Source organism: Ctenocephalides felis, unplaced genomic scaffold (assembly GCF_003426905.1).
Source record: "Ctenocephalides felis isolate EL2017-DRISC unplaced genomic scaffold, ASM342690v1 CF-g0.4_SCAFFOLD_01886, whole genome shotgun sequence".
Taxonomy (NCBI): domain Eukaryota; kingdom Metazoa; phylum Arthropoda; class Insecta; order Siphonaptera; family Pulicidae; genus Ctenocephalides; species Ctenocephalides felis.
The window spans coordinates 136,244,150-136,269,256 of NW_020538040.1; the positions used below are offsets into that span (position 1 = coordinate 136,244,150).

At 28.9% G+C, this 25,107-nt stretch overlaps 2 protein-coding genes across 3 annotated transcripts; one reads left to right on the forward strand and one right to left on the reverse strand.

Annotated features, from left to right (window-relative positions):
- Positions 1 to 1,052: 1,052 nt before the first annotated feature.
- On the reverse strand, positions 1,053 to 23,838 carry LOC113377563 (paired box protein Pax-6-like). 2 transcript variants are annotated; one of them, XM_026617925.1, is made up of 4 exons: positions 23,587 to 23,838; positions 12,505 to 12,626; positions 1,997 to 2,268; positions 1,053 to 1,380 (listed from the first exon to the last, which is right to left on the reverse strand). In XM_026617925.1, exons 3-4 carry the CDS (start codon positions 2,262 to 2,264, stop codon positions 1,292 to 1,294), a joined length of 357 nt encoding a protein of 118 aa, XP_026473710.1. In that variant the 5' UTR covers positions 2,265 to 2,268; positions 12,505 to 12,626; positions 23,587 to 23,838; the 3' UTR covers positions 1,053 to 1,291. The 2 variants fall into 2 exon arrangements, with proteins under 2 accessions (XP_026473710.1, XP_026473709.1); XM_026617924.1 differs by lacking the exon at positions 23,587 to 23,838 and adding an exon at positions 12,701 to 12,776.
- LOC113375962 (xylulose kinase-like) lies at positions 10,428 to 21,177 on the forward strand. Its single transcript, XM_026615899.1, has 9 exons — positions 10,428 to 10,563; positions 12,742 to 12,978; positions 14,284 to 14,463; positions 14,537 to 14,770; positions 15,807 to 15,960; positions 19,467 to 19,611; positions 19,675 to 19,790; positions 20,429 to 20,700; positions 20,971 to 21,177. The coding sequence occupies exons 1-9, from the start codon at positions 10,522 to 10,524 to the stop codon at positions 21,175 to 21,177; spliced, it is 1,587 nt and encodes a 528-aa protein (XP_026471684.1). The 5' UTR covers positions 10,428 to 10,521.
- Positions 23,839 to 25,107: the final 1,269 nt, after the last annotated feature.

The window sequence follows — 25,107 nt, forward strand, 5'->3', positions numbered from 1 at the left end:
TTATTCTCGTATTTTTTCAATATTTTTTATGTGTTTACAATATAAAAATAAGTTACTTTCTATTAAAAGATAAAAAACTGATTAGTGGCGAATCATCTATTAATGCAACATACAACAAAAAATCACAAATATAGGAAGTATGGTAATGCACGTTTCACTTGGGTCCTAAATGATACATTTTTAGAAAGACTTATGTAACAAATATGTTTTAAATATTTTAATAAATTTCAGGCGAATCTAATATTAAATATGGTAAAAAATTCCATAAATATAATGTTCTCACAAAAAGCATGGCATTCGTTCAGTATATATTACACACATTAAGGCTTATCTCGAAAAATTTAAAATTTTAAATATACTAATATTTATAAGCCAAATACTAATGTGAGTTGCAGAATGTTCTAAATTGATGATGTCGAAAATTACGATCCAAATTAATCTCTAGTTAAATAATATTAATAGAATATGAGTCAAACTTCTTTGAACAAAGTCATATCAATCTTTGTACATAGATTAAAAGTCACTTAACATATTATATTTTTTTACATTTGCTATACAGTACTACACTCAAAAATGTAATAGATTTGCTTTAGATTATATTATGTAATAAATATATATGTACAATACATATTAATGATAAAGATTATTTTACATATAAACAATGATAGACAATTCATTATATTATATATATATATATATATATATATATATATATATACATATATATATGCGTAGAATATAACTCACATTTGGGAAAATATTGCTAGTATTGATTATAAACAACAAAAATGTGCATGAACCTTTATACTAATAATCAAATTTTTATAGACGTACAAAAGCTCCGAATCGTGGACGTTTTCTAGTACGTTTCTAGGTATTTTATAAATATAATATAATTACTGTACCTTACAAGAGAATAAAATAAATCCTTTGATTTTCATACAAATTGAACTAGTATATATGTAGGATGGTATGTTTTTCTTTAGAGAAAAAACGAACTAGTATAACTTGTCATATTTTTTTAATAATCTTTTAAGTCTAATGATGGCACATTATTTACATACATTATTTAATAACTTAATAAAAATACTGAGAAAACATAAATACAGTTTCACTCGCAAGTTTTGTCAGTACTCAAATTTTACAATTTTATATGAATGTTGTAAAAAGTTTTATAAAGAAAAATTCTGAAGCATAAGGTTTTCAAGTAATTAATTACGTATCTAAATACGTAAGTATTTATATTACGTGTAACTGATCAATTCCATTTGGATAGCTGTGGTGTTTTACATCACTGTAGACGTGGCCAATACTGCACGCTCAATTCTGGGTGTTGCCTTGGGACGGCTATCGGCACGGACACACCAGGCGATATCAGACCTTTAGACATTTCATGGCTTTATATACACACCTCAGGGTTTGAATTAGTTCAAATAATTATAATCTTAAAATCAAGCAATTAAAAATATTAGGTTGTCAAACATCTCCCTTCCGCCTTTTTGTATTATAAACCAAGAGCAAAAAAGCGGAAGGGAGATATTTGACAACCTAATATATAATTTTATTTAAATAAAGCGGAATTGAAACGAGTAGATTAAACATTAAAACAACACAATGCCAATTTGGTGAAGGTATTATGAATTGTTAAATGTATTTTTATAGCAAATTGAGTTTCAGTATTATATAACAATTTCACGCCCAAATATTAGAATTTAGTTTAAAAGTAAAAACTATAGCAAAAATATTGTAAGTATATGATTATCCGGGCTACACCTATAATGCAAGGCCGTTTGACCGGATCAGCGTATATAAATTTTTATGCATAGATCTTTGCCGCTGTACTCGTACATAAAAGCAATCATCGTTGAAACAAATAAAAACTCCATTAGTCGTTTAATATCGCGTCAAACGAAGTAAGAGAGGTTTCCGACGCTACTGGCGTATTCATTACGCTATAACCCTCACTGGACGCCCCACTGGTCCGAGAAAAACTCACTGGCGCTCCATTCTGAGCGTACTGGTTTATCTGATAGCCTTGTCTCGAACACATAAGCCAGATGGTGGCGGTGATGATGATAAAATTCATATCCCGTCGTGGGAAGTGGTAAAGTGTAGTTATAAGTGGGTGCTGAATCAGGCCGCTGCCTTAAGCCACAGGAAGCACCACTCATAGAAGCGCTGCCGGTTACCGGCACATTCAACCCGGTTGCCGCTGCGTTATTCGTAGCGTTTCCCGGATGCGCAAAGCCAGACATGGATGACATTTTACTGACAATTAGAGTTAGTATAATTAATAAATTAAATAAACAGATATGCCATTTCTGCTGATTAATATCTTATATATAAAAATGGATCGCAAAATGTGTTGGTAAGTGCATAACTCAACAACGCCTGGACCAATTTGGCCAAATTTTCTTTTAAAATGTTCGTTCATGTCCAAGGATCGTTCTTACGGCGAGAAAAAATCGAATAATTGCCGGAAAAACCCTAAAAACAGCCCTTTTCTTTTTTAATCGAGTAGACAACGAAATATGTAGAAAAAACAATGATCTATGTCATGATATTTTATGTAGTTTTTGATAATCTAATTTTTAATATATTTATATAACCATAGAAATATCTTTCTATTAATTAACGAGCTATATTGGCAGCCAAAAACATTGATGTAAATGAATTAAATTTCAAAATTCAAGAACAAAACAAAAATTACAGGCGAATCAGGTGATACGGCAACTAACCAAGACGATCCACCGGAGTTTTTAAACTCGCTGGAGTTGCTAGGATTGTCACCTCACAATCTTCAATTAAAGGTTGGATCGGCAATTATAATGTTGCGAAATATCGACCAACCGCGCATTTGCAACGGCACAAGGTTAGCGATAAAAAAACTACCAAACAACGTGATGGAAATTATATATACATAATATATAAAATATATATAATATATTAAAAGGATAGTATAAAGCAGAAGATGTTCTCGCACCCTGCATCCCAATGATTCCGACTGATGTGCCATTTGAGACTAAACGACTACAGTTTCCAGTGCGTTTATGGTATCATTAAGGTTTGTGTCTTAAAATTGTATGTTGTCTGTTCCCGTATTGGAAAACCATCAGATTTGTTTGTCTATGCCCCAGGTACTTATTTTATTACATAAATAAAGAATATTCATCTCATGATGAAACTAATAATAAGTAAGTCATATGTCAAAATTATATTTGTTTATTCGTATCAAATTTTTCAACTTAATAACCCATGTATATTAGGTAGATATTTAGTTTCACTCGTTTCTAATATTGAAAATTTATTTGATTCAGATTGTATTAATATTTTTTAAATGTTTGTTAAATTATTTAAACTTGTACAAACTAGTTTATTTTATTCACAAACAATAATTCATAAATATTATTCAATGACTTTGAATTTGAGTCCATTATTTGCAAAATCATTTAAATTTAACATAGTATCGAAATATTTATTTTGAATATTTTTGCAAATACTGAAATTTTTGGAAATATCAAATAACAATAATGTTTGAAATGTCTTAGATATTTCATCAAAATCATTATTATAATATATTCTGTACTAGAATTGATAATTTGTGCCGCCAAATTGCCGAATATTTATAAATATCGTTACAAAATTCTACAGCGACGATACAAATCTAAAAATTTAAATCCATTCTATAAACGTTCATATAAAAATTATACGTTATATATAAAATGTATAACATATAACTCATATATAAAATTATATGTTATATAATATCATTGTATTCATAAATTTTCAGATCCGAGTCTGAATTTGACAAACGATTCGCCCGCCTGGTTTATGAGGGATGGTGGTCAGTTATCAAAAGGTTAGAGAGAAAATTAAAGCTCATTAATTCATAAAAATATTTATATGATTGATTTTTTAAATTTTTATTTTAACAAATGAAACCATCATCCAATGATAAAACATTCAATCATTATTAAAGAATTTTCAATGATTTTAAAGCATTTTGATCACTAATAATAAGCGAGTTTAGTACGATGTTTGTAACATATTTATAAATAAATTAATAAAAAAATAATTAGTATGTAAGAACGCTTGCATATAATATTTGCGATATGTTTTAGTAAAATCGATTAATATACATAGCTCAAATAATTTCAAAATTAAAAAATTTGGCAGAGGCCTTTTTAGATGTAAGTTAATTTTTGGTACATGCCGATTTATATATTTGAATATGAGTACGATTCAGTTTTTTGTGCTATGTAACATATTTAACTTGTTGATGAAACTTTTTAGAACATGGTCAACCGTAAGGTAATAAAGACATAAAGTTCACTATCTAGAGTTCAGCTTTCCAAAATTTGATTTAAATTCAGTCTTAAAGCCAAAGTCATTCTACTGTCAATACAAATGCTTAATAAAAATGGGTTCATTCCATAGGCATATTATGTGCATTTGAAATCATTCTAGCAACGAAAATGATTTGTTTTGATATTCGAAAGAAAAGGATATTTTATTACTAAAAGTGGTGGTCTATCATAGAAATACAATTTATATTCGCATTAGGAATGCATATTTGCTATTTTCTTTATTTAAAACTAAAGCGTTTTATGTTAATATTAATTAAGTTAATTATTTATAGTTTTCTTCTTCTTCGTACGGGTGTATTGTCCCCTTCGTTACTGTTCTAAAAAGTTATTTGTCAGAAAACGTTAGATCTATTACAATTCTCTAATCAATAGGTGTAACCAAGATACAATTTTTCAGGTAAAGAATTTCAAAAACTGCAGATTTGGACTTCTTTACCAAATGGATCCTGACAAAATGAGGTGTGAAAATCGGGATATAGAACGTGATTTATCACAGAACCCACGGCTAGTACCGCTTCCTGATAATCAGCATGAAAGGCTGAATTTAAGAAAAAAAAATATTAACCTCTAAAATTAACATTTATATAAATTATTATTTTTCGATATTAATTTTTTATACATAAACAAAAAATACGATTTTTTGATTGATTTATTTCGTTGGATTAATTACGTTGGATGACGCCGTTGGCAAAAGGGCTTGCACGAAGTTTTATTAAACCAACAGCGAATTACAATGATTGGTCCAAACAAAATTATGGAAATGAAGATAATGACCAAGACCAAGACCAAAGTTCAATAAGTAGTGGTTCCAATAGTTACAGAAGACGAGATAATATAACTAATTCTGAAGAAGTCTACACAAGATCGAAAAATATTGGTAATAAATTTGGTGAAAATCAAGATAATTATTATTCCTAGAATGACTATCAAAATGATAATTTCGGGTGATGGTTGGGGTAAAAATGGTGAGAGTGGTGGAATGAGTCGCGAAAGCCGAGGAGGAAAAGGTGGCTTTCGAGGTGGACAAGTTTGTGGTCGTAGATATGATAACAGAGATGAAGATCGCGATTATGAGGATGGTGGTGGTGATAGAAATAACTACAGGGGTTGGAAAAGCAAACTTCATAACTTTAAATGTCACACATAGAAAACAAGTTATTTTTATTGTTAAAGGGTCGATGTAACTGACTTTATAAACAACTATTGTTATAAACAAGTTCCAGTCCTTTGATTAAATAATATAAATACATATATATGTGAGCAACTCTCTTTATTTTCTAGTTATAGCAGTTATAAATTGAATAATTATACTAAAATCGAAAATATTGTTGTTTATCGAATATTGATTTTCTTATATACTTATTTGTCAATTTTTATAAATTCACCTATTATATACTTATACCGATACTATATATTATATGGTAATATTCAAATCTTATACCAGCAGTTGAAGTTACGATACTATTAATACTATCTTACAATGTACCATACATAGCCGATTGGTGTTTATATAATTAATTAATTAATATACATGTGCCTACCACCGATTGGGCTGAAATTTTAGCATGATATATAATCCGCATCTAGAACTTTTTCAATCTACTTTTTGTATCAGTTCGAAACCGTGAAAGAGAGTTCTTTTAACTGCACTTTTTACAAAATTGTATAAGGTCATATATTTTATCTAAGTATTATGCAATATTAATTAAATATTCACTTAAATCGGTGAATTTTTGTGTGAACGAGTCGTGATCGAACTGCGTCTTTTACCAAATCGTAAGTAGACCATATAAATCCTCCATATTTTCGACAGTATGGAACAACCGATTTATATGATTCAAAATACATTCGGTTCGTACTGGCCGCAAAACGTACTTGGTTAGTTTTTGGAGGTACGGATCGCAAAAAGATTAAAAATGATAATGTAGTATATGAGAGAAAGATTCATCCAATTAAAATGATTCAAAAAACATGTTGCTTGTGTTGGCGGTGTAAAGAGATGCTTTTTCAAAGGAATTCAAAATTTTTAAATACACTCAATATGTATTAAGTAACTCAATATTTCTAAATTTTTAAAAATATCAAAATTTTCACAAAAAAAAAACTATTTTTTTCAACAATTTCGAAAAAGCACATGCAATAATGAACATACTGAAATTTTTGGATGACCGAAAAAGTTTGGATTGAAAATAGGAATTTAAAAATAATTCGGTTGTGCGACAACGATAGAAGGCACTACAATTGGATTATGAGCACCCGCAAATCGCTTTGATCTTCTAAATAAAATTAAAATCAATGTATTTTATGCGAATTTATATTGTATCAAATTTTTTGTGTACTAAATCCAGATTTATTAACTTCCCGTAGGGCAAGTTATAGTAATCGCCAAAAAAACGAAAATGAAAATTTTTATATATCTTTACGTTTCAAAACTTTCTGAACATTTTGGCATACCTTAGAAAAAATGGATGTATGTGTGTGTGTGTGTACGTGTACGTGTATGTGTGTGGGTGTGCGGATACAAATTTTCGTCGACGATTTCGGGAACACGGATGAAGCGATTTGAGTAGTTCAAAAAACATTCGAATCGTATTGATAAGGAGACGAAATTCAAAAAACATTTTACTCGTATTAACAAGATGAAAAACTGATCAAATTTTCATGAAGGCAGGTCTAGCGGTTTCGAAGATCTTGTAAAAAAAAAAGTAAAAAAAAATGCCATTTGGCGGTCAAAAATGATCATTAGACATATGCATCAAATTATCAGATATTTTATAGAGATTTTAACAATAAGTATAAATTTTGTTTACATTCCTATGGGTTCCGCACCAATGTTTATGCGTTAGACGGCAATGTGGCGCTTACGCGCTTCGATATTTCGTCTTTATGCAGTTAAAGCAGTATGATTGCTTTGAAAAAAAGATCAGTCTTTTTTTCAAAAAAAAGTAATTTTTTGTCAAAAATTTATAGTTTCTCAAAAATCTAATTTTTTCAGAGTAATTTTTTTTTCAAAAATGTTAATCTTTTTTTAAAAAAAAATGGTACGGGAAGTTCCAGCAATTTGCCTTAAGGCACGATGCCATACACCCCACTAGTTAAAAATTATTTTAAAAGAAATACCTAAATGTTTATATAATTTTTATGATAAATTGTTCAAAAAGTTAAAATAATAGGGGGGGTTGCTAGAAAAAAATTGGCATGCGGGATTACCCCAGGATCTATCCAGTATTCACCACCAGTTGGATTGAAATCTTCAAAGACTTTGGGCGGCTTGCTGGCTCATACACTCTCGTAGCGAACGGGTTTTAATAGAGATCACAAATATATAAAAATCGGAAAATAAATGTAACTAGAAATTACTATGTATTCTTATAAGATTTCAAACAGGTGGTATTTCATATGAATATATCATTTATCATATTGTAATATTGTCTAGGGGTAGCAACTCTTCTTTTATCTATAGGCAGCAGGTTGCCCCTTGCTATGATGAGTGGTCGCATACTCTTCTTTTATCTATGAGTGGTCGTATCAATTATTATTATATTGTCTAGGGGTCGAATAAAAATTCCATGCTGTAAACGACAGTTTGACAGGCGTCATTGACATTGACAGCTCCAGCATGGAGTTGGAGTCCGCAAGATAACCCCGATGATTTTAAGATAACCCTTTACGTGTAGAGCAATACACCACCTTAAATCAGGCTAAGAATTTTGACATTTGCACATTTCAGCCTGCATGAAGTTGGCGACAAATAGAAGTTAGCCGTCAAGTTGAAATGTATTGGATTCATAACTTTGACAGCTAAAACCTGTCAAGATCATTATTATCACAGCCAAACAAGTATTATTACTATTATGATTATTATATTGTCTCATACCAAGATGATAGCATTTACCTTAGACAATATATTACGTTAAAATACAATATATCTTGTTTCCTCATAGCAAATATTGCAGAAAAAACGAAATATATATATGTCAATTCCAAGACATGAAGTATTTCGATTTAGTATTATAACATCAAAAGTGTTTCAATTTTATTTCATTTACTGAACCTTCTATTTGTTTTTGTTGAGTTTCAGTTAGCTTCCACTGAATTAAGGTTAAGATCGTAACCAAACCCTACAAATATGTAACTGTATGATAAAATGTAACCCTATGCGTAAAACGTAAGCCTAAATATTTTTTTAAAACACAATTATAACTAAAACATTGTATAAAATCTAAGCTAGACCAAAATAATCTTTGAATGAAAAGAATCCTAAAACATAACCCTAAAATTAAAATAAGAACTAAATAGGCGCGTAATCAAGAAGCCAAAGCGAATAAACTTGAACAGACTTAAAAAAAATAAACACAAAAGGAATGAATCATAACGAAAAGCTAAAAAATATTAATATTAAATATGAAACAAGCGTACTTGATAAAAAAAACAATACTCCGACGCAACGCAGTTATAAAAATGAACAAAATGGTCGACGCGCTCTTGACATCTGAAATGCTTGACAGCTTGATATCTGTCTTCGCCGGCAACTTCATGCTGGCTGAATTGTGCGGAAGTGTCAAAGTCTTATGCCGCGTCTCCACTGTTACGAATCCGTGCGGCGAATGGTGCGTCACGAACAAATTTGCGCAGCGGAGTGATACTGTGCGAACGCACGAATTCCCTTTAAATTTGTCCACTGCGCATGTCCATAGCGCACTTTTTTCTTCTTTTTTTGTTTGAAAATGGGAGGGGGGGTTATTTTTAGAATTACGTACCCTGCCGAACATGGTCGAAGCGACACGAAAATTTCAATAGCTTGCGTTCGCGGCGCTCGCTCCCGCCGCGAGAAACCCGACGCATCGGGCTGCCGAGAATACCCGAACCGACACTAATGGATTAGCGTCAAAGCGCGGATCAAAAATGTAAATAAGTAAGCAGTCATTAAATTGATGTACTAATTATAATTTTATCTAACTATTAGTTAGGAAATACATCGGTAATTAAGTTAGTATAGGAAATACATCGGTAATTAAGTTATAGATATGTTGAAATATATGTATATCCAACTAAATATATTTTTGGTAGACTTTATTTATCATATTTCAGAGTTAATTTATATCATCATGATATTATCATGTATATATATATAATTATTATATATATATATATATATATATATCTTTACTACTTATATGACGTATCATATATTTATTATTCAAAATAAATTAAATGTTTCAAAAAAAAATGGTAATATTGTATTATTTGCAATTACGCTAAATATCATTTAAAATCTTATTAATATGCAGACTGAATTTTTGCTCAAAGTCTTTTCTGACAAGTATTTATATTTAGAACAGAAGTAATAATTTTTATTCAAAACTGATAATTGTTGGTCAGCCTGCCTCTGTATTCGTATACGTTATTTCTTTGAACTTGTACGTAAACGTTATCTGTGCTACGGTATAAGTTCAATTGTACAGTGAAGGCATTAAGATATTTCATCGAATCCTCAATTTTGAAAATGAATATGCGTAGAGAAGATGTTATACTTCTTTACACTTCTTATAATTGAACTGTATCAAGAAAAAAAATATTATGGATCCTAAAAATTTCAAATGTATCAAATTGCTATTTGCAATTACGCTAATATCATTTAAAATCTTATTAATATGCAGACTGAATTTTTGCTCAAAGTCTTTTCTGACAAGTATTTATATTTAGAACAGAAGTAATAATTTTTATTCAAAACTGATAATTGTTGGTCAGCCTGCCTCTGTATTCGTATACGTTATTTCTTTGAACTTGTACGTAAACGTTGATCTGTGCTACGGTATAAGTTCAATTGTACAGTGAAGGCATTAAGATATTTCATCGAATCCTCAATTTTGAAAATGAAATGCGTAGAGAAGATGTTATACTTCTTTACACTTCTTATAATTGAACTGTATCAAGAAAAAAAATATTATGGAATCCTAAAAATTTCAAATGTATCAAATTGCTCGCAGTGTGCGTCGCGCACAAGAGCCAACGCATGCGTGCGTCGCGAACAGGATTCGCCGCACGGATTCGTGCAGTGGGGACGCAGCATTAGCTTGATTTAATGCCTCCTGTAGAGCAATAGTTATTTTAACATTCACATAAAGAACATGTTAATTGTGTTTAAGAGAAAATGCAGCGTTATTACTTAGGACTAGATTTAAGCACTCAAAAGGTATTTAAGAAAAAAAAAACAAATGAGTTTAAAACATATATACATTGTAAACTCTGGAAATTATGACAGCTGGAATATGTATGGCATTTCATATTAACTTTATATATTAAAGTTATCGAAAATCTAATTATTTTATATATATTATCTGTCAATTATTTATATAATTATTTTGTGTATATATATACTAAAATATATATATTAAAAATTTTAATATAAATCTTGTATATCTCAGACAGGCAGAATTGCCTGGTATGAGAGATCGTACAAAATATCTATACATAGTATATATATATATATATATATATATATATATATATATATATATTCTACATATATGATATGGTCATTACAACATTTTATATTATTTATTCTATAATTCAATCATACGTATATTCATTCTTACATTCATGCTTTGGTCTAATTTATTTATCTACATTTTTTTAAAATATCCTTTTAACTTAATTTTAAATTGATTCTCTTCTTTACTATTTCTTTCTGATTTTGATGTTGACATATGTATCAACAAAATCTAATAATCGGGCTATATATATATATATTAGATGGTAGAGTCTTGGATTTGTAAATATTTTGTAGAGCTTCGAACAAAGAATCCAAAAATGTAACAATTTCCAATATACAACAAAATTCCATACAAAACTTTGATTGAATTGCGCTCCATCTAAAAGACAATATTAAGAGCTAAAACTTTCAGAGAATTGTTTTTTATCAATTTGGAACCATTTGAGCCCTTGGAAGCTTTGGAAATTCGAAAATGTCCATATTAAGGACCACCATATTTATTTATTTATATATATATATATATATATATATATATATATATACACCTAAGTCTGTTTTTACACGGTAGATTGGTTCCAGAAGAAGCCGTGTAAAAAAAAAACGTGTAAAAAGGACATTGATCTTATACAAAATGGGTGATTTTTTCCTATCTCTAAAACCTACTAAATTAGTGAAAACAAGAATTTTTTAAGAACAAGATATCATGTTTATTTTGTTAAATCAAATATAATAAAAAAAGTCAAGTAAAATTGTTTGTACGCGCTAAAGGGAATTCACTTAATCTTTAAGCTAGTGTTTGCAAACTATCGATACTATCGATGGTTTCAGACTTTTTTCTTTCAGATACTTTTTTGTGATGTGAACATACTTCGCAAAAATTAATTTGACAAAAAAAAAAATTTAGTACATAAAATTTCAAAAATCATGCTAAATGGATAAAATCGTGTAAAAAAATTAAAAATATTCAATTATCAAACCGTGTTATATCAAAACCGTTACAAAAAACCGTGTAAAAACAGACTTAGGTGTGTATATATATAATATATATATATATATATATATATATATTAGGGTGGTCCTTAAATGGTCATTTTCGAATTTTCTTGCTCCCAGGGGGCTTAAATGGTTCCAAATAGATAAAAAACAATCTCTGAAAGTTTTAGCTCTTAATATTAACGTTTAGATAGAGCGCAATTCAATCAAAGTTTGTATGGAAAGAGCATGGAAAAATTTTGAAAATTAAAAAAAAATGTTTAGGTATAAGTTAGCGACAAATGAATGAGTTTTATTTATTCATTTGTTCACTAAATTACATCTAAAAAACATTTTTAAAATTTTTGAAAATTTTCCATGCTATTTCCATACAAAACTTTGATTGAATTGCGCTCTATCTAAACGTTAATATTAAGAGCTAAAACTTTCAGAGAATTGTTTTTTATCTATTTGGAACCATTTGAGCCCCTGGGAGCAAGGAAATTCGAAAATGACCATTTTAAGGACCACCCTAATATATATATATATATATATAAACATATCCTATCAATAAAGATAGGATTTTCTTTTAAATGCTTACTTTAATGACTTATTTAATTCAATGTTTTTATATTCCCATTACATTTTATTGAATTTATCTAAACATACCATTATTTTCCAATTAATCGCATCCTTTTCATAGTGCACATTCAAAAATCTGATTGCTTGTTTAAGAGCATTCAATTTCATTTATTCATCTGATATGTAAAATAATTTGTTTTAACTCCTCTCTGAAACAAAAATAATGTTAAGTGCTCTTATATAAATCTAAAGTGTTGTTTATGTTTAAAAAAAAGTCAATTACATTTAAATACATTTTTATCACAATTTATTTCTATTTCCAAGTTAAAAGCCATTATTATCGATGATTTGCTTAAATTGGTACATTGTGATGAAGTGGAGTTTGACAAAGAACTATCCGAATTTGATACTCATGGAGGTGTATTGCGGTCTAAGGATAATCCAGACCATGTCGTGGCCCCAGTTTTGATGTGGCTGAAAGCGATTGATTTACTTTTAGATAAGTTGGTCAAGAGCGGCTTAGATCTTAGTAAAATAGTTGCTTTGTCTGGTTCAGCACAGGTATGAATATATTGATGTTTGTAAGAAGACGAATAAAGTAATAAATATAAAATATATTTAGTTAGAAAAGAATCTATGGAGTAAACTAATATATATTCAAAAAATTATCTATGTGCATACCATTGTGTTATATTTATTAATTCTTTGCAACAGGTGGTACTGCAAAGGTAACAAAATAATTTTGCTGTTTATTTTAAACTCTTTATTAGAAATTGTGGAAGTTATAGATATTTAAAAAAAAGTCTTTCGCACTATCGAGTTTAAAAATTAAAAGAATAAAATTTAGAAATTTGCAAGATTATTGTGTTTGATGAAACTATATTATATATATATATATATATATATATATATATATATATATATATATATATATATATATATATATAGATACGTTGTGTGCATAAGTATAAAAACTTGCTCTAATAAATTAACTTATTATTATATGCATGATATCATTTAAAATATATTTGTAATTTTATTTAATGGGCAATATTATTTGATATCATGGTTTGTTTATTGTTAGTTGTACAATTTTATAAATTTATTTTTACTGGACATATATATTCCATTTTCAACTTTTTGTGAGAAGTTTGCTAATGTATCTAGCATTCTGTACTCTGTAAATGTATTTTTCTCACATATTGTATGTAGAAATTATTCATATTCATATTTAATGAACAAAATTATAGTCATCATGGTTTGTTCATTTAACTATATATATAATTTTTTTTTTTTTTTGGTTGATGTTGAAATGAAACATATAATAGTCGAAATAAAATGTAATAAACAATTAAGTATTTATTTTATACATTTTGACACTATGTGTATCATCATCCAGCATGTTAAACAAGTTCTAAAAAATATTTTACAAAGTTTAAAAAAATTACAAGTATATATATATATATATATATATATATATATATATATTGTTTAATTGCGTGATGATTAATATGAGTTAAGTAATTTTTTGAAGGCAAGTTCATAGTGGCCTAAATAGAAAGATATTTGCTCTTTCTCTAAATTGCACTAAATTTTCGCCTGCATAATATAAGAATTTATTTTCTGTTTGAAAAATAATTGACATTTTCTGGTAAAAGTTTGCTTGCATATATTTTTTATGATTGTATTTAATGAACAAAATTATTTCAAACTTTGGCTTGTTCATTTCCAGTTATAAATAAATAAATACTCAACAAACAAAATAGATTTTCTAACTGAAAAATGTGTAAAAATTTTGCCTTGCCCACAGGTTAAATTTTATTCGAAGTAAATAAATCTTATTTATTTAGTTCATGTTGATTTTAGCAACATGGTTCTGTATATTGGAAAAAAGAAGCTGAGCAGTATCTGACACAGTTAAATTCAAATGAATTTCTCCATACTCAATTAGCAAATTGTTTCACTATCATGCAATCTCCGGTATGGATGGACAGTTCAACGACTAAGCAATGTCATGATTTTGAGCAAGCTGTTGGTGGACCAAAGGTTAAACATAATCAGAATATTTTATTAAATTGGTCTTTATGGTGAAACTTTATTAATTGCTATTATTCAGTAGGTATTGGCTACAATAACTGGTTCCCGAGCATATGAGCGTTTCACAGCAGCTCAAATTAAAAAAATTTATGAACACCTGCCAGAGGTGTATGCTAGCACTGGGCATATATCACTTATTAGTAGTTTTGTTTGTTCTTTGTTTTGTGGAAAAATAGTACCAATAGATACTTCAGATGCATCTGGTATGAATTTATATGATATTACAAAGAAACAATGGAACCAATTGTGTTTAAAGGTAAGTTGCGTGATAAAAATAAAAAATATTTGAAAATAATCAAACATGTGTTATTTTAAAAAATTCACAACACAAGCTGCATTACATAGGGTAGGGCAGGGTACAAAGGTCCATTTTTTTCTTGAAAACCAACTCAGTTTAGTCTAATTCCCAGGTATTTTAGGAACAGTTTTTTTTTGTTATTTTTCCAAAATTTGTGACCAGATACTTTTTATCCCGCAGTCAGGGTAAAAATAGACAGCCAGGTGGCTAAAAGATCCGCAATTCTATTTTTAATTTCAAAGAGGTTTTATGAAATAAAAACTACATTATTTGATCTATGCAAATCAGTTTAATTTTTGGATTTAACAACGAAATTAAGAATTACATGCTAAATACTTATTTTTAAACATAATAAACAAAAATCTTCATTAGCACTTGCTACTATCATGAATTTTGCTTTGATAACTATTTCTGTTCAATTTATCACAAACAAGGTGAATACAACTCCTGTTTGAAATACCATTTCATGGGCATATTTATAACAAAAATCGCACTGCTTACAACCTTTGTATGAAACTTAATCAACAACAACAATGTTCAAAACCAAAGCTAACAAAAAAATACTTGCATAAAAAGTTAACTATGTGGTCGTTTACCTCGTGATGGCGATGTCGGCCGATTAAAGTCGATGGCTGGTTACACACCATTTGACTTAAGCTTTATAATAGTATCATTTAAAAATACCATACTTTACTTTGAAATAATGTAGATGGACCGCGGACCTTTAAGCTCCGCTCTACCCTATATATTACCTTAAATTTAATTAGCAAACTTTTTGCTGAATATATCCATTAGCACACAATTCTAGGATAATGCATTCTCAATTCAATTAACAATTATTGATACAAATTATTAGACCAGTAATGAGAATATTAAAATATATAAATAAAATTTCACAAAATAATTTTCATGAAATCATACTAATTAAAAATAGGTTACACTATTGCTTTTGCATTATTTAAATTGATAGATTAATATTAACTAAACTATCTAGGCCTGTGCACCAAATCTGAATGAAAAGCTAAAAGAACCAGTTGATTCAAACACATGTATAGGAACTGTTTCAAATTATTATGTGGAACGATTTGGATTTAGCGCATCATGCAAAGTTATAGTTTTCACGGGTGACAATCCATCTACATTGGCTGGTATATAAAATATATTAATTCTATATGAAAATGAAAAAATGGAAGTGCGTGAGAATGTTAATTCAAATATTCAAAAAAAAAAAAAAAAAATACCACTACTTTTAAAAATTCAGAAGCCAAAAATTGTGATAAATTGGGTTAATTAGTTATATAATGATGATCTGTCCGTTTACTTTCATATGAGAACAGTTAAATAAAAATTAGGCTTGCACCGAGCTTGCGATGGATCAGTATTTGGAAGTGTTTGATATGAAGAAATTATTTCGTTATTGTATATATAATAATTTAAACTTTATCGACTTTTGACATTATAAATAAACATGTGAAGAACTTTTTTCTGAATATTTATAGGATACTTTATTATTACATGTTTATATTATTTAATATGAATCATTCAATGGTTACACACATGTGTTGTATCAATACAATAAAGTCATTCATTATATTCAATCTAAGCATTTCCAAATAAAGAATTATTATTGGCTCTTTGTCGCAAAACATATGAATAATATTTTTGACCATTGTTTATTAATTTTGTTATGATTAGCATTCCTAATATATAAGAAATAATATTGAGTTTATGAAAGAAAAAAGAACCGCTATTTTCATAATTTTGCCATTTACTTCCCTATCACATGTGGTATTCAAGTATTCGGTATTTGCTCAAATAATATAAATGGTGCTAAATATTCCAAATAACAATAAGGTAGCCAAAGAATAGTGGTTGCAAGTCTAGGCATAAAACTTGAATAAACATGTACCTCATTAGTAATATAACTATTACTGATAGTAATTACATCAATACAAACGAGCTTAGGCGCCAAAAACCTGCCGAATAGTTGCCGAATATTCGGTATTCAGCCTCTAGATCAAGGGCGAGCAACCTTTTTAAGCCACGGGCCAATTTAAATTTTCAAATTGTTTGGCGGGCCGCACGTAATTTTTATATATACTAGCTGACCCGGCAAACGTTTAGCTATGGAAAATATTTTTAGAAAATGATCAGTATAAGAAATGACTATCTAATCTCAAATGTATAAATATTATTACATTTAATTAATATAATTTTACCCACTGAAAACGCTAAAATACTAATAAATATAGGATAATTTATTTACTGCAAGGCTAAAATACTAACATCCATATTGTAATTATGTTATACTCTGAAAAAAATTTCAGTTGTCTCTCAAAAACAGTTTTATCTCCTGATTTTAAAATTAAATTTATAATTACTTTTGCTGAGATAGCTCCTTCTGTAAGACATTAAAAAACTATGTACTTCTTATGCACATCGAGAATTATTTGTACAATAGGATAAGCCTGCAAATCATTATTTTTATCGGTGGTGACCATTTCGTTGCCATTTTTTAAAATATTGCAGCGGATAAATTTAAGCTTTTTAAAAGCTCAAAAAAATCTTGATCGAATTTCAATTAAAAACGCTCACAAAAAAGGCGATAATAGTTAACTGATCGATTACCGAGCTATATAAAAAATGATTGGACTACTAAAATGTAGTCCATTTCGCATAAAAAAATTAAAATAAAGAACAAAATTTTAAAAAAATTGTTACGGCTGTACAAACCATGTAAAAATAAATTGCCTTTTTTAATAAAATTGAAGCTTTTTTCTAATCTCTGATAAGTCTAATCTAAAATTAAGTCAAAAGATGTATTGACTGAGCGCTGGATTAATGTAATTGAAACAAAATTGCAAAATTGCCACAAGAAAAGAACAAAAATATAAAATTGAACAAAGTATATATTTTATGATTTCGAGTGTATATTATAAGTGTTTATAAATATTAATACAAAATGAAAACCAATAATATTTAAAAGCACTGTTTTTTATATAAGCTGATCAATATCAGCGTTTTTTTAGATTTTGTTCTTTATTTTAATTTTTTTAATGCGAAATGCAACGCGTATGCAGCTTTGATATGTTTTACTCAGCTTTGATAGGTGGTGGATTTTTTATGAATGGTTGAAATTAACCACAAGTTAATTAATTGGGTGTTTGACATATGATTTTCAAGGTACCTTTTACCACTGAAGATAAATCTATAGTCAAAATTGGGTCACAGCGACTTTTCTTTGTGAGCCTGTGTAATTGTTCGGGCGCATACGTACTTCCAAAAAAAGAATTTATCATAATTTGATTTACGTTTTTTTCAAAAGCGAAAATTTCTCAGGCTGACATAAGATTTATAAAAAAATTCGGTATTTACTGAAAAAGTGCATTTTTTAAATCTATATTATTTTGCATGTTAAATTGCGAAAAAAACATTTACATGAAAACAGCTGTCTTGTTAGCTTTGAACATTTGGAATCACAATTAAAATTTGTTCACATTTTCTTTTTTTGAATATGAAAAGTGAAACACAAGATTCTGCAAAAGATATTATTCTTAATTACCAAAATGCCAAAAGTAATAATATAATTATTATTTCATATCCAAAAACAATCGTATTTTGTCATTTGAGTCGTATGCTCCTTTAAGCATTGCATCACTATTAAGCTAACGTACTTTAGTATTGAAAATCGACATATTCAGGATCTAAATTATTAGGAAGTCTTACTTAATTTACGATGATTTAACCCTCGCGACTTTATAAGATATACTTATTTAATTATTTTGAATTTAGAAATGCGTTGTTGCTATGTTCTCAGACAAGTTCTTAATTTTTCTTGCAATATTGAAGATTGTTAAACTAATATTTAAATAAATTAATATTTATTTTATCAGGAAATGCTATTTTTTCGAACAATTGTTTATACCAGAATTTGACTGACGACAAAATTAGCCTTTGCACCCGTATTTGATAAAATATCTAGAGAAATAATCTGTTGTTGGGAAATGCTTGGCGGGCCGCAGCAAAACATCCGGCGGGCCGCATGCGGCCCGCGGGCCGCGAGTTGCTCATCCTTGCTCTAGATCATGCCGAAAATTCGGTATTCGGCATTTTGCCGAATATCTATGCAAGTCTCATTAAAGATTATCAATCTGTCGCATTCGTAGGAATTAAGAAAAAGTTAAAAAACAACTTCAAACTGCCTGAAAAAAACTTTTTTTCAATAATCTCGAATTTTTAAAAAATAGTAAAAGTCGGAAAATTGAGGACGAGTTCATGATAGTTCAGATAGTTTATGATAGAAATTGTGGATATCATATCTAAAAAGACAGTTTTGAACAAAAGCATTTAAAGTTTCATGGAGGAAGGAAACAAGAGGATTATGATTATCATGGTCAAACAGCCATATCTCCGAAAATAATTGAAATTTTGAAAAATCCTCTCGTACACATATTCTTAAAATCTTGAAATTACCAAAAAACAAAATCCAATTTCTTAAAACTTCTTCTAGACAAGAAAACCCTCTTAATAGTTTTAAATTAATTTCTTGGTATCTCGAAAAACGTATATTTATAAATATATAGTCTGCATAATTTATCACAAAAACACTTAATTGTGTTGTGTGTCTTCAATAACTTTTTTTTTTCCTTTCTAGGCATGTGCTTGGATAATGATTGGCTAACAATTAGTTTAGGCACAAGTGACACTGTATTGTTAACTGTTGAAGAACCAAAACTTCTTTTAAATGGTCATATATTGTGCAATCCAATTCATGCCAATTCATACATGGCAATGCTATGGTAAGAAAATTAGATTTAAAATATAAAATTGGATGATCGCAATCTTTGCAAGAATTGTATCAGTTTTAGAAATGGATCTCGTTGCAGAGAGAAGATAAGAAATACTTGTGCAGACAGTTCATGGGAAATATTTGATAAACTTTTGAACATGACACCCAGTGGAAATTTTGGAAATTTTGGTAAAATTTTGATTATCTTCTCGAAGCGCTTGCGTTGCGTTGCGTAGCTCTTTTAGAGACGAAACTTCGAAACGCGTAAGCGCCGCATCGCAATCCGCGACGGTTATAAATTATAAAATCTTGGTACAAAACCCATAGAAATAAGAACAAATTTTGTATTCATCATTAAAATTTCTGTTAATTTAATGTGCATGTGTCTGCTGTTCATTTTTGACCGCCCAATGGCATTTTTGTTAGATGTCCCAAACCGCTTTTTGCACTTTTTGTCTGGTACCTTCGAAACGGCTGGACCTGCCTTTGTAAGAAACTAATTAATCACCATGTCTCTCTGTCAATAGAAATCGAATATGTGTTTGAATTATTCAAATCAGTGGATCCACGCGCTCTGGAAGTCGTCGACGAAAAATTGTATCCGCATATACACATTTTTTTCTAAGGTTCAATGCACAATGTTCAGGATGTTTTGAAACTTAAAAAAAAAATGCAAAAATTTTCATTTTCGATTTTTTTGCATATACTATAACTTGCCCTACGGGAAGTTAATAGCCCTACATAAGAAATTAATAGAGCTTTACTATCCAATAAAGTAATTAATATAACTAATAATTTCAGTAGTTACACATTCTATTTTCTGATAGGTCTTTACTATGACACACAGGAAATCTTACCAGCTATAAAAGGTGAATATCGATATAATGAACATGGAATAAAAATTGACAAGTTTCCATTGAATGAAATAGAAATAAGGGCTATCATAGAAGGTCAGTGTATAGCAAAAAGAGTTCACGCAGAAGATATTGGCTATCAATTTTCCAAAGACACAAAAATTCTAGCAACTGGTGGTGCTTCCAAAAATAGATCTATACTTCAAGTTTTAGCTGATGTTTTGAATTGCCCAGTTTACATACAGGTGACGAAAATTAAAAATTAATTTCACATAATGTGAAAAATATGAACCTCTATTTAAAAGAAATCTTGAGGCATCAGAAGGCATTATGTTAAAAATTCTTTATAATATGCCAGTCAAATAATTTAAAAGTAAATCAATAATTCAGTTTCAATACTAACCCATACTTCTGAAAGAAAACTTTCATACTGATATATTTATGAAAAGTCATTACTACTACATTATAAACCATCAAATTGTCATTACTATATTAATTAAGGGTTATTTTTACAGGATGTAGTTGATTCCGCAATGTTGGGCGCAGCATATAGAGCAAAGTTTGGCTTGTATAAATATGAAAATCAACTAGAATGTAATTATTTTGATATAATTAAACCAGAATCTCAACCAGTCCTTATATGCCAGCCTAACAAAGAGGCTGAAAGTGTGTATAGTTCTATGATGAATCGTTATAGAAATATTATTAGTGAATTATGTTGAATTTTGCACATTATAAACAAAGATAATAGTTCATTGTACTAGTTTTTTGTACCATATAAAAAAAAAAAATTGATATTGGTGTTTTGATTAACTTCTGGCAGCTGGTAAAATTTATTTTCACTCATTATATGTATGTTTTAGTTTACATATATTAATTATGTACTGCAAAATGTCAAAACTATCATATCAGCCATCTACATTTCATTGATTGTTATATTGTGCACTTTCGTAATATAAATTTGCATAACCAACAATTAATCTTGACAAATACATGCACAAAGTTCTAATCAAAATGAATTAGTCAATTACCCAAACAAATTACTTGTTACAAAATTAGAAATATACACATTTAACATTACATTATATAATATTAATCAGCATAGATTATACAATGGAAAAAGAGAAGCCATGTAATAATTATATCGACCGAATCGACCACAATTAAAGGCAATACACAAGAGTAGATGTAATAAATCTGCATAAAATTGTAAGAACGGTAAATTGGCAATATAATTCTAAACAATTATAATTTAAAATAGGAATTATTAAAATGTAATTTGGTGCATAAACTTAGAATGCACATATGACCCTTATAAGAGGTAAAGAAAACTAAAAGCAATGTGCACTAACATAAAACCATTGTATATATATTAAAACTAGTGTCTTGAGTCGGGCAATAGCACCAAGTAAAAAAATCTAAAGCAACTAGAAAATCAGCTTTATTAATCCATACTTTCAGTCTTAATCAAGTGCTTTTTTTATAATTAATTTAGGAAGAGAAAATGGATGTAAACATATTCGACATAAAGATAGGTACTTACAAACAAAAACAATTTAACACTATACTACACTAATTACCACAATTATGACACCAAGCTATCAGTAGTTCAAACATTTAAAACTAATTATGAATTTGAGTTAAAAAACTAAATTTGTGTACTTGAGTTGTTGAAGTCTGAACGCTGAGTGAATGTGTTTACAAAGATTTTTTTAAAATTAAATTCAAACAAAAATTGCTAACTGGTAAAATCATATGGTTTCACAAAGTAATAAAAAAGGGACTCGTTTCATTCAGTAATATTGTTTGAAAAATTGTTGAGGAATATCTTGTATTCATTACAAAGCATATTGTTGATTGCTCTATTGTTCAATGATATTATACAACCTTCACTAAATCTTCTTTTGAATATATTTAGGTTTAGGAAATCAATGTTATGCTCAAGGTTATTGATGTGTTCTGTGAGCATTGTTTTATACTGATTCTTATTTTTTTTAATTATTACTGTGTTGAGAAATGCTTCTGTGTAGATTTTGGCTAGTATTGCCTATGTAAAAACCTTCGTAGTTTAGACAATTTAACTTGTACACTAAATTACTTATTGTTACATTGAATTACTAATATGTGCTGTTGCCCAACTCAACACACTAGTTTTAATTAACACCCAATTTACATACTCATATATATATATATATATATATATATATATATATATATATATATATATATATATATAAAGCGGGAGGTTTTTCTTCAGATGGTGAAATAATATAATAAAATTGTTTCTTGGGCATCCATCTAGTAATTAAAAAACAGTTTTAATGAAAAATGTTTTTATTTATAGAGAACATACGTTTCGGGTCTTGATTTGACCCATCTTCAGTGCATACAAATAAACTTTGAAAAACAACACAAAAACACAAAAATGTACGAAAAAATAAATAAATATGAAATAAAAAATTGATGAAACGTCGAGTTATAAAAAATTCAAAAAAATTGTAAAATTAGAATAAATGATATATTTTATTATAAAAAAGCTTATTCCAAACAAACATGTTGTTAGTTTGGAAATTGTATTATGAGTGAATACAATGTTAGCTGTTCAAAAACCATTGAAACGTAAAGATATATAAAAACTTTCATTTTCGATTTTTTGCAAATACTATAACTTACCCTACGGGAAATTAATAAAATGCGTTAAAGTAAATAAATGAAATTAATACAATTACACATATTATAGGTGGAAGATGTTAACTAAAAATCGTATTGATTGCGTTTTTTATTGGGAAAGAAACATTTTATTTTTGAAATAAACCGTTGAAAAGTTTATCCAAATAGCCATGGCTATGATTTGAAATATGCATATTTCACTTCTCTCTAACTAATTGTAAGCCATTTATTTACACGTATCGGGAAATTCATGCAACTTGTCTTAAGGTAAAATGACAGATTACAGCTAGAGTTTCTTATTTTTTGACATACAAATGCCGCCTACAACATCATCTTCATTACCGTTTATTTAAAAATTATGAATTTACGGTTATTGAAATGAATCGGTTACTTGTCAATAATAAGTAGAAACGTATTGGATTCAGTTAGTAACAGTGTTATGTGTTAAATAGAAAGCTTACCTGTCAGAGAGCAGCAAGTCCATGAGTATTATCTATACACATGGAACGAATCTGTCCATCGACGACATGAAATGAAATCCTCACGTGTTCCTCGTGCTCGGGAAACGACGCCATAATTCATCCTCTATTATCACTTTTGAGTTAACAAAATTTAGCAAAAACACCACAATAACATTTGTATGAAGCACGATTATGAGCACATCATCTTCTATTATTGTCTAGGTTATATAACATATTCTAATATTGTCTAGGATCTAGGTTACAGACTAACGATTGATGATCAGTTACGGGTTAACCACGACAGCCGGTGCGATGACAATGCCATCTCACGTTCAATAATTTAAGTTCATTTCCCGCCTTTCATTTGAAAATCGGCGGTTTTAATAAACACACTCAAATCGCTCAGTGTTTTTTTATAAAATAATTTATGTCAGACTTTATAATTTATTGTAAACTAGGTAGGTATAAGTTGTACTTTGTCCTAATGTAAAGTGTTATGAACTTTCCGATATATGTATGTAAACTAGTGGTGTATAGCATCGTGCAAAATGTTCGAGGAATATTAAAAGTTTTTAAATAGATTATTATAAATTCTGTAATATTGTCAAATATTTATAAAAATTATATATACTGAATTACATTGTTAAAATTATTCACATAAAATATATAAGTGAGCTTTAGAACTTCAACCAGAATTGAAATTGAATTGAAATTATTTTCGATAAACAAAAAAAAATTTTTTTTGAAAGAAAAAATTGAAATATTTTTTTTTCCAAAGCAATTGTTTCGTCAACACAAGCAGAAAGTTTTTTGAATTATTCAAATCGGATGCTTATTTCTCTCAAAAACTGCCATTTTTTGTTCGGTATCTTCAAAATGGCTGAACCTGTCTCTGCCAAAAACTAATCACCACTTCTCCCAATCATTACAAATTGAATGTTTTTTAGAACATTCAAATGGGATGCTCCATTCTCTCAAAAACTCGATTTCTATTTTTTGCACACTTTGCTCTTTATCTCCTTAACGGCTGTACCTGCTTTTGCCAAAAACTCATCAGAACATCTTCCTATCAATAGGAATCGAATGTTTTTCGAATCATCCAAATCGGTTAATCCGTGCGCCCGAAAACGTGGACGAAAAAATGCGGACATACAAAACACACACACACATCCATTTTTTTCTGAGGCATGCCAAAATGTTCAGAAACCTTCAAAACCTTCAAATTTTCATTTTCGATTTTCGGCCCATTACTATGGGAAGTTAATAATGCGGAAAAGTTAATAATTAATATAATCAATAAATATTTGATTTGTGTATAATCTACCTGTCTAACATTCCACTCGTTATAATAATGGGTAGTACTGCCCTAAGGAATCCGGTCTGTAAACTGAGTTAAACTGAGAGAGTTTTTCCCATTTCCATTTCACACCGCTTCAAGTACACTCGTATACCTGTTTAAATGACTATCTGCCTAAGTTATTGATTTTTCTGCTTTTGTACCTGCCTACCTGTCCACCTGTT

What these genes read in the sequence shown, in the direction of transcription:
- LOC113377563 (XM_026617925.1), bottom strand. Translation starts at nt 2,264, where the DNA reads ATGTCATCCATGTCTGGCTTTGCGCATCCGGGAAACGCTACGAATAAC. An exon ending in ACGCTCAGAATGGAGCGCCA is followed by an intron (nt 1,381 to 1,996) that starts GTGAGTTTTTCT and finishes AAATGTCTAAAG; the next exon opens with GTCTGATATCGCCTGGTGTG.
- LOC113375962 (XM_026615899.1), top strand. Translation starts at nt 10,522, where the DNA reads ATGCAGCGTTATTACTTAGGACTAGATTTAAGCACTCAAAAG. An exon ending in GGAACCAATTGTGTTTAAAG is followed by an intron (nt 14,771 to 15,806) that starts GTAAGTTGCGTG and finishes TAAACTATCTAG; the next exon opens with GCCTGTGCACCAAATCTGAA. An exon ending in CAATCCATCTACATTGGCTG is followed by an intron (nt 15,961 to 19,466) that starts GTATATAAAATA and finishes TTTCCTTTCTAG; the next exon opens with GCATGTGCTTGGATAATGAT.